Here is a 17,694-nt window from a genome sequence, read left to right as displayed (position 1 = left end):
AACTGTGTCATACGCGTCAACACTATTATGGTCCAAATCCAATTAGGCTTGATCCAAATCCACTAATTTTGTGTCGTTTTCAAGTCGTATTCGCATGATTTTGTTAAGATTTCCACCCCTAAATTAGGTCTGCTAGCCCCCAATTATTTTTTAGGAATTCCACACGATAATTAGATAATGAGGCAAGATCTCTTTTCAAAGAAATAAGTGAAGGATATTTCTGATAATTAATTTTTCTAAAAGAATTACGTAGTTTTCAAGTCATGATTTTAAAATACAGTAATTGCATCTAGTTCACCCACTACTATCGAGTTGACTTGTCCAAATCATCCCATGCTAAATTAGGTATGTGGTAGAACAAGTTATATATTATTTACAAATATATATAAGTTCATAAAATTATAATTTTTTTATAAAATAAGGTGGATTAGAAAATTTCCTGTCACAAGATAATATTTTTATTTTTATAAAAAATTTTAAAAAAAATTGATTGACTTAGACAAGTTTTATTAATTCGTTTGATATTATGAAAATATTGGACAAGTCATGCCAAATCTTAGATAATTTACATGGTAAATATCACTAGTTTCACGAATAATATCACGATGGTTTAGATCATGAATATCTCAGATGTATTTATAAAAAATAAAAATAAAAAACCATGTTCTACCTCGTTCTTTTAATATTCAATATTTCATCTTGTCTCATCCCATATTGATATTGAGTTTATTAGCTTAAATTATCATTGTCTCTTTTGTGAACAAGCGAGATTTACAATGTGTTTCGTCCTACACATGATTTGTTTGAGATCATCAATTATTTCCCGTTCAATATTTTGTAAATATTAACTGAATCAATAAAACTCAACCGGTCAACTGGGTTTTATATTTCTATAAAGTTTTTCTAATGTTTTAAAAAAATAAATAAATAAATAAATAAAAGTAACAAGTTTTTAATAATTTAAAATTTCATTTTATATATAAAAATATCATCTTGTGCGTGGGAGTTATCTAATCCACCCTATTTTATAAAAAATTATAATTTGATGAATTTATATGATGACTCAACTTGATAGTAGTAAGTGAATTAGATGGAATTACAGTGGCTAAGAATCATGGGTAATAAAAGGCGTGCAAATATTTAAAAGGACTATTTGAAGGTTTTAATAAATGAAATACCCTTATCAGATTTCTTAGGAAAAAAAAAAAATCTCACCTATTCCTCTACGTAGAGACATGTAGAGGAATAGGTGAGCAAATATCTATGTGCATAGAACCATAGATATTTCATTGTGTATATTGAGGAAAAATCTTTGATACTGTACACATGCCACATCAATTGAGTATGTTTGAGCATGGTTTTAAATCTCATCCGAGATCGAGATGACCTACTTGAGTCATCTAGGTATTGTCCATTAATGAGATGGATAGACCAAGGGGTTTAACACATGCAAAATCTCACTAGATCAACATGATAACTAGGACGATATTTTGAAAATTTTGGCCAAGTCAATAAAATTTATCTGAGTTAATTGAGATTTTATATATTTTAATTAAAATAATAATTTTTTTTTAAATTTAAATATTTATTATCTAAATAAAATATGAGTTTATGATTAAACATCCTCCAATTCATCTTATATTTTATAAAAAAGTTCATAATTATTTTCATCTAAATATAAATAATTATAAATCGAATTAAATGATTTATCTCGTGTGTCTGATATGAGTTGACTCGTCCAAGACATCTCAGTCTCATCCGTGAACGAAACGAAACGTCAAACCGTGAAACCACGTTACTGAGCCAGTTAATCACGACTCATCCTGTAAATTCTTAAGGCTGATGTTGCGCTCTTCCCTCCTCCTCCCTCCTCCCTCCTCAACACATGCCACGTAAGTGACAATTTTTTAAGAAATTTTAATTTTAAAAAAGAGAGATTTTAAGTAATAATTCCTTACGTGACATTTGTTGACGTGCTGGTGCATACGATCCGAGTCCTTTTCATTCTCACATGTGCACGACTTGTTCAAAACAAAGTTAGAGGACAACTAGATTATTAAGGCTATAAATACGGGACAGATCAGTAAGTCCCTCTGTTAAAAATCTGCGGGATTTGATGTTCTCATCTCCCAAAACGTTTACGATCTCTCTTCTCTAACTCTGAAAGGAGAGAAAACGAAGCAGAGTTCTCATGGCTGCTGCTTCCAATGGGAGTGAGTACTTTGAGATTTCCATAGATACTGGAAGCGAGTACTTCGCACGACCTTCAAACGCTGAAGAGGTCGCGAGAGATGAAGAAGAGCTTCTTTGGGAGGCGATTGCAAGATTGCCTTCTCGTAAAAGAGATAATTATGCACTCTTGAGGCGAAGTGCTTCGGAATCAGATGGAGGAGATGAGAAAACTGAGACAATTGACGTTAGGAAGCTCGATCGTTTAGGTCGAGAACTTGTCGTCAAGAAAGCTTTGGCCACTAACGAGCAGGACAATTCCAAGCTCTTGTTAGCCATTAGAGAACGACTTGATAGGTATTGTTATGATCTAGATCTCATTTCACGGTCTTCTCATGATTTTTTTTTTTTTTTTTATTGATGACCGATCACGGATCTTTGATTCTTTTTCTCAACTTCTCTCTTCTTTGATTTATTCTTCGATTTTTTTTATTTAAAATTTAACTCTTATTATGTATGTATATGTATTTCGTTTTCTGGAATCGAAAAGAAGGAAACTAGAAGGCTTTCGACCCGTAGTTCCCTACCTGACTCCATTAATGGATCCCTGTATTAAAAACCTTATTTTTTCCCTTTGAATCGAATATTTTCGAAAAATTAAAAATCATGGTTTTTTGCGATGAAAACTTTCATCCAGATTCTCTGTATGTAAAGTTTCTATTGACGTACAGATAATTCCAATTCCAGCCTTGTTGTAGATCTGATTTTGTTGCGGAAGAGATATGATTAGGGTGAAAAAGAATCTTATTTTAACTCAATCTCTTGGCTTAGAGTTATTCACACGTCTCTTATTCAAAATTTGTTCACATCCATTAACTACACCTCCATTTACTACCTAAATCTGAAAGAGTCCTGATAATATGACTCACAAGGTGGCATATTCAAATGACTCCATGACGTGGCAAGTTCGGGTACTGTATGCCTTGGCATACACGATTGCAATTCCCCATAAAGAAGTGTATCTCAAGGGAACCATGTATCCTGAGGCATACAGATCTACGATTTCAAACTTGTCCACGTCATGAAGATATTTGAGTATGCTACCCGGTGAATCATGTTATCAGAACTCGATCTATGATAGTCATGGATCTCACATGATTTCGAGATGGATTAATAATATTGAATGCATGTCCTATTTACTAAACTACTTTTGTTAGGTTTCACGTGTTACGCATGGTAATTCGTGAATTATACTTGAATTTATCTAATGATTCAAGAAATGGTTAAAGAATCATGATAATCTGATGCTCCTTTTTTGTTCGCTCCCTTCACATAACCGTAGATCCATTAGTTCATGATACACAAGGAAAGATATTTATGATTTTGGATCGTTATGTGACAGGAGCATACAAAAAAGAAGCAAAATTTTTGTTTAATTCAACTCCTTGTAAAAGTTCGTGATTTGATTTTACTTTTTTTAAATTAAATAAATAAATAAAATCTTTGATAAATACATAAATTAACTCTTATTTTTATTAAAAAGATTATACCTCAATATTGTATGATAATTTTTTCATTATTCTTCCTTTACATTTAAAAGGTTACATTATTAAACAATCACTAAATAATATTCATTAAAAAAAAATTTCACTACTTTTATATCTCTTCTCTCTATCAATTAAGAGAGTATATGTTTTTCATTATGAAGTTTTGTGTTAATAGTATGATCAATCATAAAAATCATTATGTTCTTTGTTTTAATTTTTTATATGCTATCTTAGAATATGAATTAAAATGTCTAATAATAAAAGTATTTGTTCTTGATTATCTTTTTTGCTACTAAAAAAACATCATTTCTTCTTGATCTTTATCTTACACCCACTTATACTTTCCAATGCTTTTAGCAAGTTTAGGCATAACCTGTAACAAATTCTTACTGAATCTCTTCCTTTTTCTGTATTTTTAGCTAGTTCTCACGTAACAACCTCTCTTTTCCATGAATTTAACCATTATTATTATTATTATGAAGTGACCTCATAGATTTACCTCATTTCACACTTTGGTGTGGAGGTGTGAACGAATCATACATGATTTTCATAGAGATACGAGTGAAAAGCATCTATGGTTCTGCATGCACCTTCACATAAAAAAAAGTGTGAAATGAGGCTGATCTTGAGGTCACTCCAGCATGAGGACTATTATTATTATATATATTTTGTAAATTTTATGGTTATCTAAATCTATAGAGTCCGCCAAAATCAATTTTATTTGTCAACTACAATCGTGAAATAGAGTTTAATTTTTGACATACTCATGAAATCTCTCATCATGGAACAGAGTTGGATTGGAGATTCCCAAAGTCGAAGTGAGGTTTGAGAACCTGAGCATCACAGCCGATGTTCAGACTGGTTCAAGAGCTTTGCCTACGCTGGTGAATTATGTCCGTGACACGCTTGAGGTACGCAGATCTCCTAATCTCCTTTACAAGTAGACAGCTTTTTTCTTTTGGATCTTTTATAGAAAGATTGTTTCTGATTATTAGTGTTTCGACGACAGCAAATCTTAATTAGTTTGAGGATATTTCGTCCGACAAGGCAATCATTGACAATCTTGACTAACGCTAGTGGCTTCGTGGAACCTGGAAGGTATACAACTATTGCTTCAAAGTTCAAATCCATTTAATTTCCTTGACCCTCGTGGATTTTTAATGACCCTACCAAATCTTTTTTTCTTTTCTAGGAAAGTATTTTCTTCAAATTGAAAAAACAATTAAATAATATTTAAAAAATCTAAAAACTAGTATACCACTGAATGTAGGATTTATAATGTTAAGCTACAATATAATTAGGATAAGAGGTAGATAGATAATGATGATTATTTTTTTCAAAATTACTGGAACCCTAAACCCTAATTATAATTATTGATTTCTTGTTAATTTGTGGAAAAAAAAAAACATGGTATTTTGATTGAATTTTCAATGGAAAATTCCTGTAGCCCATACTCATTTTGATAAAAATAAACAATAAATATAAAATTGGATATAGGACTTTTTAATAATATTTTAAAAATCTGATTCGACAGGTGATTTCAACTAATTATTATATTTTTTTCTTCTAAATTTGAAAACATTTCTGTCTTGATAGGATGACATTGCTTTTGGGGCCTCCGGGTTCTGGTAAATCTACCTTACTAAAAGTCCTTGCAGGGAAGCTCGATCCCGAATTAAAGGTTAGTGAAAATTATCTTCTTAAGTCGCATGCATAGGGTACATTTTATATTTGGGAACGGATCCTCTGTGTTATTATTTTCTATAGTAACCCATATTGCCCTTTCAACAGTGGAGAGGTCATGCTGAAAAACAAAATCTCACCCATAACTCATATGATGATCTTGATTTAGATCAAATTTGAAAAAAAAAAAAAAACAAAAAAATTTAAACTTTTCTTTTTTAAAGCTTAATCGGATAGGTTGAAAATGACAGTTAGTGAGCTCCAACACTCGAACGATTGGATCTTGGCCTTTATAATACGCAACGTTCACTCAACCGTCTTATCGAACTACAGGAAATTGCAGGAAAATAAATGGTACCATAGAGAATCCACTCTCTTGCCAGGACCAAGGCTCCCCGCACTTTAATAAGGGACAAAGCTAATGAGGAGTCAGTGGGGCCCCTACTCAATTTCCTCCCCCTCCCCTCTTATGCCTTAATTTGAAATACCCCTGTTTTTTTAGCTAATGGCATTGCCCCACTTGCCCCCCATTCCCTCACCTCTCTCCAATTTTCCCCCCTCCCTCAATTTTTTGAAGATGACATTACCCTTTTTGACTTGGGCCTTCTCTCATAGACTAATTGAAAATGACATAAATATCATTTTCTTTAATCTCTAACAAACAAAAAAAAACTTTGAATTTTCTCTCTCAAACCATTCAACTTTATGCTCTACAACCTTATCATTGAACCCCCCCCCCCCCCTCGCAAAAATATCCTGGCTCCTAGGTTGCCCAAACATGTCTAGTTGATCACTTTGGGGTGATTGATGCCAACATTTCATATTTATTACCTTATCATTTCAATTGCTAGAAATTCTCGAACCATGAGTGAGTTAAAGATCAACAACTCACTCAAGTATCTTTTAACAAGATGCACTCTACAAATAAGTTGAGACAATGAAGTAATAAGAATAAAATTAATGTTAATTTAGATACCTAATAAAATCAAGTCGACAACCATAAAAACTAGTGAATGGGAATGCCTAATACCTCTGAATCACAACTAAATCTCTCAACTCGAATCTCTAATTTGATGATCTTTCCCCAGAGTCACTCATTAAAAAATTAAAAATTAAAATCAAATTAGGTGGCCATTCACACCTAGTAAACGTGTTGGATAGTGGTGACTTCATGTCACGTAGTAGGGTTGTAACTTGGGCCAAGTTATGTATAACATGAGTTGAGCCTAGATTAAAATAATTCAATCCGACCTTTTTAATCTAATCCGACCTTAATTTAGTTTGAGGGTTAGGACAACCTAGCTCAACATGGACTTGAAGTTATATAATAATTTATAAATATTTTTATATTAATTATATATTTTTAATTATTTCTTTTTTTAAGTTAAAAGTCTTTCTATTAATTATATTTTTTTTACTCAATTTATATCTTTGTTAATCAAAACAAAATTAGATTTGTTCAAGGAGTCCAAAACTACCTGACTCGAGCTCAACTCGAGTCTAGAAGCACAAGCTCATGTGAAGTTTGGGTTAATGGGTTGGATTGAGCATAAGTCAAGGGTTCTATAACTTCAGTTGAGCCTAGGCCAACCCTCTAATCCTCCCTAGGTTGTAACCTTATATTGACGCAAAAATCAGATCTTATCACTACAGGAGGCAACTGAATGAGATAATCAACTGAATCACCCATCACATCAACTTGTCTCTAGTCGAAGATGATACACGTCTAATGCTTTAAAAATCTATAAAATAATTAAATTTTCAACAATTTATTTAAATTGATTTCATATGAGAGTCAAAGACATACGACTAGGATCTTTAGGGAGTTGGAAGATGATGATTTTGGTAATAAATAGAAAAACAACATTTATAGATTCCGAGAGATTTTCCATTTCTTTTGACAATTTTTTTTCCTGAAGTTATCCAAATTGAAACCCCACCAAATAGTTATCAAGTTCAAACTTTTTCACTTTGTTAGTCAGGACTGAATTTGGAATGACGCATCAGGCCAAATCTCATGGTAGGAATAGTAATAAAATTCAAGTTTTTAAAAGATATTTGAAAAATTCTCCGAATTAAGGGTAAGTAGATTAATTTGACGAATTAACGAATTAATCGACAATCCCTCAAGTAATCATGGAATATAATAATATTTTTACCTTTTACCTAAAATTATTAAGTTTTTTGAACATTCAAACATCAAGAAGAAGATAGGATTTAGAAAAAGATGTTGAATATACAAAATTCTAGTAACAAATCTAATAAAAAAAAAATTTTGATATAATCTCCAAAATTTTCCCTATTTTTTTAATGAAACTTTTTCGAATCAACTGAATTGAACCCTCACCGAATAATTATCGAATCCGAACTTTGTTACTCATGATTTTAAAACTTGGTTTCGCATCTCGTCTAGTCCATGCCAAATACCAAAAAATGAAAAATGAACATGAGATTTTATACCTCGTTCGAAAATTTGACTTGGCCATCTTGGTCTCGTATGAGTTTATCATGATAGGGACTACTAACCACTAAACCGTTAGCAATTAAATTTAAAGTCTATATAACTGTATATATTCCGCGCTTCCGCTTTACCCGATAAGGGGCGGAAGTACATAGCTGATGCGGATCGCTACCGAACCTCATCTTCTCTGCCTTCAATGCCGAAGGAGTGCTTGTCTACTCTCTTGTTTATTGGCAAGCGATGCATTTGCTTTATACCCAACTAGTCTCTTTATTCCTAAATTGCCCTCACTGTTCTGGTCAGTGAATCTCTACTTGGATTTCAAATAACTTTTGATAATCTAAGAAATTTCATGCATCGACTTTACTTTTGTTTTCCTCTATTCTTGAGGTTTTCTTGTTAGACATCTTGGGCAATTTGTGATTTTGGCCCAGCTGGGTTGTGTTTCTGCTGAGGCTTATTCTTATTAGAAGGATACACAAAAGAAAACTGTCGACTAAATTTTGTGTCGAAACTTGCAGAAATGGAAATATTTTGTCCAAATATATTAAAGTTTAATACCATGGAATATTTTAACATTGTCTTAACATTTTTGTTTTCAGAAAACTGGGAATATCACATACAATGGACATAAGCTTGATGAGTTTTGCGTACAAAGGACTTCTGCATACATAGGCCAAACAGACAATCATATTGCAGAGCTAACTGTAAGAGAAACTTTAGATTATGCTGCGAGATTTCAAGGTGCAAGCGATGGCTTTGCAGGTTTGCTTAGTACTCCATCCCATTCCCATTATAATGCCACTTAGTTTGTTGCATCTGCTTTTGCATCAAATACTCCAGTTACATATATTAATTGTAATTTTGAGGATATTTGTGTTTTGCACCCCATAAAAAAGGATGGTTGGTTGAGGATTTGTGTTATTCCTTTTATGAACATATCAGTGGGTGATTTGGTTGAAATATGGGTCTGAAAACCAGTGTTGGAAAAATGGACCGGTGTTGGCGTCTTATGGGTATCGTATTTGGAGGGGCATTGTTAATACTTTTGAAGGATTGTTGGTCAAAGGATAACTGATCAATTTTTGATAAAATTACAAATTTTTTTTTTTTTTTAATGGTTGTCATCAAAGCACAAATTCACTCTCCCTACCTACAATATTTGGGGTTTGAAAGCTCTTTCTAAAGTGGCTTTTTTCATCTGAACACCTTGCTTAAATGAGATTCTGACTGTGGATCACTTCATTACTTGGAATATCCCCATTGTGAATTTTCGTTCCTTTTGCAAATCCAATAGCAAATCTGCTAATATATTCTTATACATTAGTTGTTTCTCAAGAGCCTTTTAGTAAATTTCCTGTGAATGCACATTGATTGGATCTTCTTTAAATTAATTTTAATTTCTATTCCAAAGTTGGAATTTACTTGTTCATAGATCACGGAAGGGAAGTATATGGAGCTTCCTTCCATTTGCAATTTTTTTTGCTGGGAAATAGGGAAAGAGAGGAATAGGAGGTTCTTTAAAGGAAATGAGCTTCATTTTAAATGAAATCATTATCAATATTTTGGTTTTGGTGTCAAGTGTTTCAAGGATTTAAATGCTTCTTTTTCTTCATGTTTTAAGTAGGATCTTGTGAGCACTAACTAGCTAGGAGCCACAGTGGTTGGCTGTTTTTTTTTCTCTCTTTTTTGTGGTCTCAAGAATGGTCTTCTTCTTGACCTCCCCGAGCATACCCTGAAACTTTGGGTCAAATACATTTTTGGATCATTTCTTTCGGGGTTAAGCCAATCCTTTTTCCCATGCATTTCTTAATTCTTAGGGCTTTTGGGTATGCTACATCACATTCCGGATTATCCAGATGTTTATGCAGGATGGAATATGCTTGTCTTTCCTTTCCTTTACAAGGAAATCTCTTAACCCATAAAAAATGACTTATGGTTACATTTGCAAATTTGTAGGATATTTGAAGGATCTGGCCAGACTAGAGAAGGAAAGGGACATTCGTCCAAATCCAGAAATCGATGCGTTTATGAAGGTTGTCACCCAAACATGCCATCACTTTTGGGGTTGATCTGTTTATTTAGTTCATATTTCTTTTTTTCTTCATTTGTCTTTTATTTTCACTGAAATGAATTTAAGTGCATGCACAGGCATCTTCTGTTGGTGGTACGAAGCACAATCTTGCGACAGATTACATCTTAAAAGTGCTTGGTCTTGATGTATGTGCGGAAACCCTGGTTGGTAATGATATGCTCAGAGGTGTTTCAGGAGGTCAAAGAAAGAGAGTTACTACAGGTAACAAATTAAAAATCCTCTCTTAAAGATACCCACTTGCACTCATTTGGGTCTTTCTATCATCCATAGCTATCAGTTTGTCTTGTAGGCATGCATGTTTACACATATCAAGAACCAATAGCATCATTAGTAATAAATAGTAAAGTAGTAAATCAACAAAGCTCAAGGTGATGTATTTGTGTAATATCTATATCGAGATTTAATCACATATTCTCTTATCTTCTATTTTTACATTTTTCAATAAAATCATCACATAGTAAATCAACAAAGCTCAAGGCGATATATCTTTCCCCTTCCAGTTTAGGTACGGTAGTGGAGTGAGTATGATCTCCACCAGACATGCATAACGCTTTAGCTATTTGATATATTTTACAATTAATCTTCCTATGGTACATTATATAATTTGTTGGGGTGGTTGTTATTCAGCTTGTATTTGGATCAGCTCATCTAAATTACAATGCTGAAACTTGCAGCTCTTTATATGTACTGTTTGGGGTATTCTTAATAAATTTCTTTGTTTGTTTTCTATTCCAGGAGAAATGGTTGTTGGGCCAAGGAAAACCCTTTTCATGGATGAAATATCTACTGGCCTCGATAGCTCTACAACATATCAAATTGTAAAATGCCTCCGAAATTTTGTCCACCTAATGGATGGTACTATATTGATGGCTCTTCTTCAGCCTGCACCAGAAACATTTGATTTGTTTGATGATCTAATTCTGTTATCCGATGGATACATTGTTTACCAAGGCCCTCGAGCACAAGTAGTGGAGTTCTTTGAATCATTAGGGTTTCAGTTGCCACCTCGTAAGGGTGTTGCAGATTTTCTCCAAGAGGTATGGTTGATTGACATTGTTCACTTAACCTTTTTTTTTTTCATAAAAATTCTTTAAGTTAATCAACTTCTTATTATTATATTTACAGGTAACATCCAAAAAGGATCAGGCCCAATACTGGGCTGATTCTTCGAAGCCATATGTGTTTCTTCCTGTTTCAAAAATTGCAGAGGCATTCAAACACTCTGTATATGGAAATCTGTGGACTCCAGTCTTTCAGTTCCATATGATAAAACAAAGAGTCTTCCTTCAGCTCTTTCCAAGACAAAGTTCGCTGTATCTAAATTGGAGCTTTTCAAGACATGCTTAGCACGAGAAGGTCTACTAATCAACAGGCATCGTTTCCTTTATATATTTAGAACATGCCAAGTATGCTCTCTCTCTCTCATTTACTTAATTTATTTATACATTTGAGTTGGGAGTGCAAAAGAGTAAGCAAAGAATGGTCAACAGCCAAAAGCAAGGGAAGGCATGGTGGCCAGCCAAAGAAAAATGTAGCTTTTCCCATTGTTCAGCTGTTCAGTTCATGTATAACATTGTTAAATAGTATACTGCATTTGGGAAAACTGTATTTTTTGTAGTTCAGGTTTTTGTTTTGTAAGACTTAACAAAAGGTTGATTCTTTCTTTTAATACCCAAAATTGATCCCTACTAAATACTTTCCAAATTCAGGAGCCTTATCGTGTAATTGACTCCCATCTGGCATTTTATTATATTTTTAAAATGTCATGTTTTTTTTTTCCAGGTTGCATTTGTTGGACTTGTCACGTGCACAATGTTTCTACGAACAAGATCACACCCTACAAACGAGATAAATGGAAACCTCTATCTTTCTTGCTTGTTTTTCGGGCTGGTGCATATGATGTTTAATGGATTTTCTGAGCTGTCTATTATGATTTCTCGACTCCCAGTATTCTATAAGCAAAGAGATAATTTCTTTCATCCTGCTTGGGCGTGGTCTGTTCCTAGTTGGATTTTACGTGTACCTTACTCAATCGTTGAAGCTGTTGTATGGTCATGTGTCGTATATTTTACAGTTGGCTTTGCCCCAGGGGCTGGGAGGTATCTTTTGTTCACCAACTTTACAAGTGTCCAGTGAGATTGATGCAATTGTGCCTTTCATTTCTTTGCACTTATAAACCCCTTCTTAAAATATTTTAGGTTTTTCCGTTTCATGTTCTTACTCTTCGCTGTACACCAAATGGCATTGGGCCTCTTCCGGTTGATGGCTGCTATCTCACGAGATATGATCATTGCCAATACATTTGGATCTGCTGCACTGCTAGTTATATTCTTATTGGGCGGCTTCATCCTTCCAAAATGTTTGTTTTAGTTTTTTTTTTTTTTTTCCTTCGATAAATCAAATGATTAAATGATACTTTAGGGTGTGATTTTATAATGATTGGGCGTTCTGTCTTCTCAGCAATGATCAAGCCATGGTGGGTTTGGGGTTTTTGGCTGTCTCCGTTATCATATGGACAGCGCGCAATTTCAGTAAATGAATTTACTGCCACAAGATGGACGGAGGTATGCAATTTACAACTTATAGATTTGTATTTTACTCAAACCACTGTTGTTCCATGTTCTTTTCATAGAGATGATGAACCAAAATTCCATATATGTCTTGATTTAAATTATTATTGAATGAGATTCATGGGTCCTGCCCACTTTCACTTGGCAGATGTCTCACTTTGGAAACAATACAGTTGGATATAATGTCCTACATTCACATGGATTGCCCAGTGGAGATTACTGGTATTGGCTTGGGGTTGGTGTTTTAATAGCGTATGCTTTCCTTTTCAACAATTTGGTGACTGTTGCTTTGAGTTACCTTAATCGTAAGTCCACAATCCTCTCTCTCTCTCTCTCTCTCTCTCTTGTGTCTTTCTGATAACCATTCCATGAATAACTATTACAGCTATTAGAAAGGCCCAAACGGTGATTCCAATTGATGATGCAGAACAGAGTTCTGGTGATACTGGTCAGTGCCCGTTATCCGAAATTCATATCAATGACACATGATTATTACTTCATTTATTTGTTTAATTTTTTTTGCATCAAAATTCTATTATATTGTCTCCTTTAGATGGTATATTATTTACTAAGACTATCTAGGAACTATATCTTTTGCACACTAACGATCACCTGACATTTGCAGTTAAAAGACAGAAATCTAGAACGAGTCCTGTGCATCTTGAAAGTGGATCTTCTAAGAAGGGAATGATTCTTCCATTTCAACCATTATCAATGACATTCCATAATGTGAATTACTTCGTTGATATGCCGAAGGTAAACTTGTAATTTGGTTTTCTTTACTTGGTTTTTAAATCAGTTTATTTTACACTATTTCTTTGTGTGTCTCAGGAAATGAAAGGTATTCCAGAAAAGAAATTGCAACTCCTGTCAAATGTGAGTGGAGTATTCTCACCAGGTGTTCTTACTGCATTAGTTGGTTCGAGTGGTGCTGGGAAAACAACATTAATGGATGTGCTTGCCGGTAGGAAGACTGGTGGATATATTGAAGGAGATATTAGGATATCAGGGCACCCAAAAATTCAAAGCACTTTCGCCCGAATCTCGGGATATGTTGAACAAACAGATATACATTCTCCTCAAATAACAGTTGAAGAATCCCTGTTGTTCTCTTCATCTCTTCGTCTTCCAAAGGAAGTCGACAAAAAAAGGAGACATGTTAGTTTCTTGACAGCTTTTTATATGTAAGTGTAATTGTTTTACTTTTCTTTTCTTCTTCGAATTAATCCATTTCCATGTAATGCAGGAATTTGTTGAAGAAGTGATGAAATTAGTAGAGCTTGATATTCTTAGGAATGCTTTGGTTGGTTTGCCCGGGAGTAGTGGATTATCAACAGAACAAAGAAAACGTCTTACAATCGCAGTGGAACTTGTTTCAAATCCATCCATTATTTTTATGGATGAACCCACTTCTGGATTGGATGCACGAGCAGCAGCAATTGTGATGCGTACTGTTCGTAATACTGTTGATACTGGAAGAACTGTGGTCTGTACCATACATCAACCAAGCATTGATATATTTGAAGCATTTGATGAGGTTAGCAAACATTTTCCTCAGATGAATTTCAGAACTCCAATTGGTGCTTGCATGTTTCTTTTTTTAAATTGTTTCTGTGGTTTTGATGCAGTTACTTCTTATGAAACGAGGGGGTAGAGTTATATATGGAGGGAAGCTTGGTGAGCACTCCCAGACTATGATTGACTACTTTGAGGTACCAGTGAACTCTCTCACTTTCTTATTCCTTTATGAATGAGTCCATCATCCTAATGTTTCTTTTCCTCACAGGGAATCAAAGGAATTCCTCCTATTCCCAATGGTTACAATCCAGCCACTTGGATGCTTGAGGTTAGTACATCAGCTGCTGAACATAGGATCGGTCAAGACTTCGCAGATACATACAGAAATTCGAATCAATATAGGTAATTTTGATCACTTCTTTGTCATTTATAATGCAAGATTTGATTGTAACATGTTTCATCTTACTTGTTAACCTAATATTGAAATTATGTTCTCCAACAAGCAGAATGTAATGTTTTCAAGTCATTTGTTTAGGGTGGTGGAAGAGTTGATTGAGCGTTTGAGTATTCCACCGGCTGGTTCAGAACCCTTGAAGTTCACTTCTACATATTCACAAGATTCTCTTACCCAATTTAAGATTTGTTTTTGGAAACAAATGCTTGTATATTGGAGAAGCCCCGCTTACAATGTTGTGAGGCTATTCTTTACCATAATGAGCGCATTGATAATTGGTTCTGTGTTTTGGAATGTGGGCACAAGAAGGTAATTTTCTTATTTAGTTTTAGTTGGTTGTTAGTAAAAAAATTTATACATTTTCTGGTATCCAGGTTTTGCTTTAGTGTGTATGAATATTTTCATTGAATCCTCATTTTGAATTCTATTTTCATATATTTTTCTAAATTCCTTTTCTATTGGCGATTGAGATCGCAATGGAAATGGACTCATAACATTTACGCAGGAATGACTAAACATGTTCTAAATGTTTTTTAGTGGGACACCACAAGACTTGCTTATGGTTATGGGAGCTCTTTATTCTTCATGCTTATTTCTTGGTGTCAATAATGCTTCTTCAGTACAACCAGTTATCTCTATTGAGAGGACTGTTTACTATAGGGAAAAAGCAGCTGGGATGTACTCCTCATTTCCCTATGCAGCAGCCCAGGTAAGAGTTTTGGTGTTGGGTAGCGCTTTTGGTTCTGTTGTTATTCCTTTTAAAGAATCAGATAATAAGTTTCATACTTTTCTCATCAACAGGGTCTTATTGAGATACCATACATCGCCGTTCAGACAATACTATATGCTGTCATCACATTCTTCATGATCAATTTTGATAGAACAATAGGTAATATTTTACACATTCATGTTGATGGTGCTGGTTGTTTGGTACCGAATTCTCACATGTTTGCATTCCCTTTATATATATATATATATTTATTATCAAATAATTAGTTCTGAATCTTGCACTTGTTAGCCCTAACATAAAAGTTACCATATGTATCTTTTTTCAATAAATAAATAGACAACACCATGTTACTGATTGTTATGGAAGTCAACACTAAAAGAAATCCGGTTTTGCAGTGAAATTTCTGCTCTATCTTGTGTTTATGTTCCTCACATTCACCTACTTCACCTTCTACGGTATGATGGCGGTTGGTCTGACATCTTCACCGCACTTGGCAGCGGTTGTTTCTTCCGCATTTTATTCATTATGGAATCTCCTCTCGGGTTTTCTTGTTCCAAAACCAGTAAGTAGTTTAATATTTGTGATGAATAAAATACAAAAAGACTACTTCATTTCTTATTTGCCTTTCTTTTGTTTTCAGAGTATTCCGGGATGGTGGATTTGGTTTTATTATATTTGCCCAGTGGCATGGACCCTGCGAGGTATCATAACTTCTCAACTCGGTGATTCTGAGAATCATATTGTTGGAGCTGAATTCGAAGGCTCCGTGAAAGAGTATCTAGAGAAGAGTCTCGGGTTTGGTCCTGGGATGGTTGGTGTTAGTGCAGCAGTGCTAGTTGTCTTTTGTTTCTTTTTCTTCGCTGTCTATGCTGCCTCCATCAAGTTCTTAAACTTTCAGAGAAGGTGATTGGTGATCTTTCACTGCAACAAGTAAACATTCACCAACACATTGAAATAATATTTTAGAGTTCTATATATTGGTATAATAAAAAAATCAATTTGTAACATGATTGTAATAACAATTCGAGAGGTTTCAATTTATTAAAATGTGCTATCTAATTTTGCAACTTTGATCTGTGTATGTCTTGAACCAAGAGATTGTTGAATCATTTTGTTTTACTAGGTTATTTGTTCTATGTGAACGTGCGATTAATCTGTCTCCTGAAAAAACATTGATATCCTGTAAAATAAAATTCCTACTATCCTTTTTGAAACTAGTCCTTGAGGCACGTGCAGTCCTTACTAGGTAATTTTAAAGGATAAATACATGACGGTGGCCCCTGAAGGGGGTATTTGAATCTTCCTGATGAGATCTGATATAATTGAGGCTTTTGTGTCAAGTTGGTTCTCTAAATGAAAGACTAGTCAAATTAATCAATGCTTTATGGATTAATCATTAAATGGGATAACTTTTTTTTCCCTTCATCCTCAAAATTCTATTTTCTTCAGCATTGAGTATTCTAATTTCAAGAACGAGATAGGGATGAGGTTGAAAGACCATGGATTTTTAGAAGAAACCCAGAAATATCATTTGTAGATTCCCCAAAAAAACTCCCCCCTCCCAAATAATTACGGAATTTGAACTTTGTTACTAGAGGTTATGAAGGACTAGATTTTGTAAACTGCTCATCGGAATCACACATGATAGAGACTACCACAAAACATTGCAATCAAATGCCGAAGGTGCTTGCTAGTATCTTATCTATTGGCAAGCGGGACATTGTTCTAATTTCTATAGCCAACTTGTCTCTTTATTTCTTAAGTTCCCTCACTGTTATATTGTGACTATGAGTAGTGTCTTTTGGTTTCCTAACTGATCCATGAGCTTCTACTTGAGATTTCAAATAACTAGTACTAATCTAAAAAAGTTTCATTCATGACTCTACCTTTATTAAAATTAGCTAATTGCTATTATTGTGGGGAAGCGAAAAAAATAAATAAAAACAAGTACGCACAAAGAACACAAGGGCTTACATGGTTCGGAAAATTTCCAACGTGTCTATGGAGAAGAGGAAGATCAATCTACTATCAACGATAAAGATCGATTATATGCACTCAAACCTCTAAAATTCTCTCAACCACCAGGAACCTCAGAGAGTAATCAAAAGAATAATAAAACTCTCACTTGAAACCTAAGCTGAAAATACATATAGATATCCATGAATTTTTTACTCGGGGCCATTGCCCCTCCGACCCTCTGCATTCATTAATTGATGTGCTTTAGTGAAAGATTGGTGCAGAAATAAAAAAATTTATCAGGAAGAATATAGTCATGTATCTCTGAAAAATTCTCCATATAAAAGACAAATAGGATAACATTTTTCCCCTTCACCCTTAATATTCTATTTTCTTCAATCTTATATATGACCTCAATAATGAGATAGAGATTTTTAGGGAGGTTGTCGACAATGAATTTTGATAAGAAACTAAAAAAACATTATTTGTAGATTCCTCGAAAATTTCCCAT

The 17,694-nt window shown here is 34.0% G+C and overlaps 1 protein-coding gene across 1 annotated transcript; it reads left to right on the top strand.

The window, feature by feature from the left end:
* Positions 1-2,093: 2,093 nt before the first annotated feature.
* Positions 2,094-16,302, top strand: LOC147399523 (ABC transporter G family member 31-like). Its single transcript, XM_086444911.1, is given in 25 exon segments — positions 2,094-2,526; positions 4,507-4,627; positions 4,726-4,814; positions 5,313-5,397; positions 8,463-8,625; positions 9,820-9,896; positions 10,012-10,156; positions 10,691-10,992; positions 11,081-11,186; positions 11,189-11,361; positions 11,738-12,054; positions 12,154-12,314; positions 12,416-12,519; positions 12,674-12,830; positions 12,911-12,973; positions 13,151-13,281; positions 13,357-13,683; positions 13,772-14,062; positions 14,154-14,237; positions 14,312-14,445; positions 14,579-14,806; positions 15,035-15,206; positions 15,299-15,386; positions 15,623-15,789; positions 15,868-16,302. Coding segments are annotated over 25 exon segments (4,287 nt in total). The 5' UTR covers positions 2,094-2,191; the 3' UTR covers positions 16,135-16,302.
* The last annotated feature ends 1,392 nt before the right edge of the window (positions 16,303-17,694 follow it).

This window comes from Akebia trifoliata, chromosome 6, assembly GCF_017979445.1.
Source record: "Akebia trifoliata isolate Shusen 1 chromosome 6, ASM1797944v1, whole genome shotgun sequence".
Lineage (NCBI taxonomy): Eukaryota > Viridiplantae > Streptophyta > Magnoliopsida > Ranunculales > Lardizabalaceae > Akebia > Akebia trifoliata.
The sequence above is the reverse complement of the archived record's forward strand: the minus strand, read 5'-3'. Positions and strand labels throughout refer to the sequence as shown.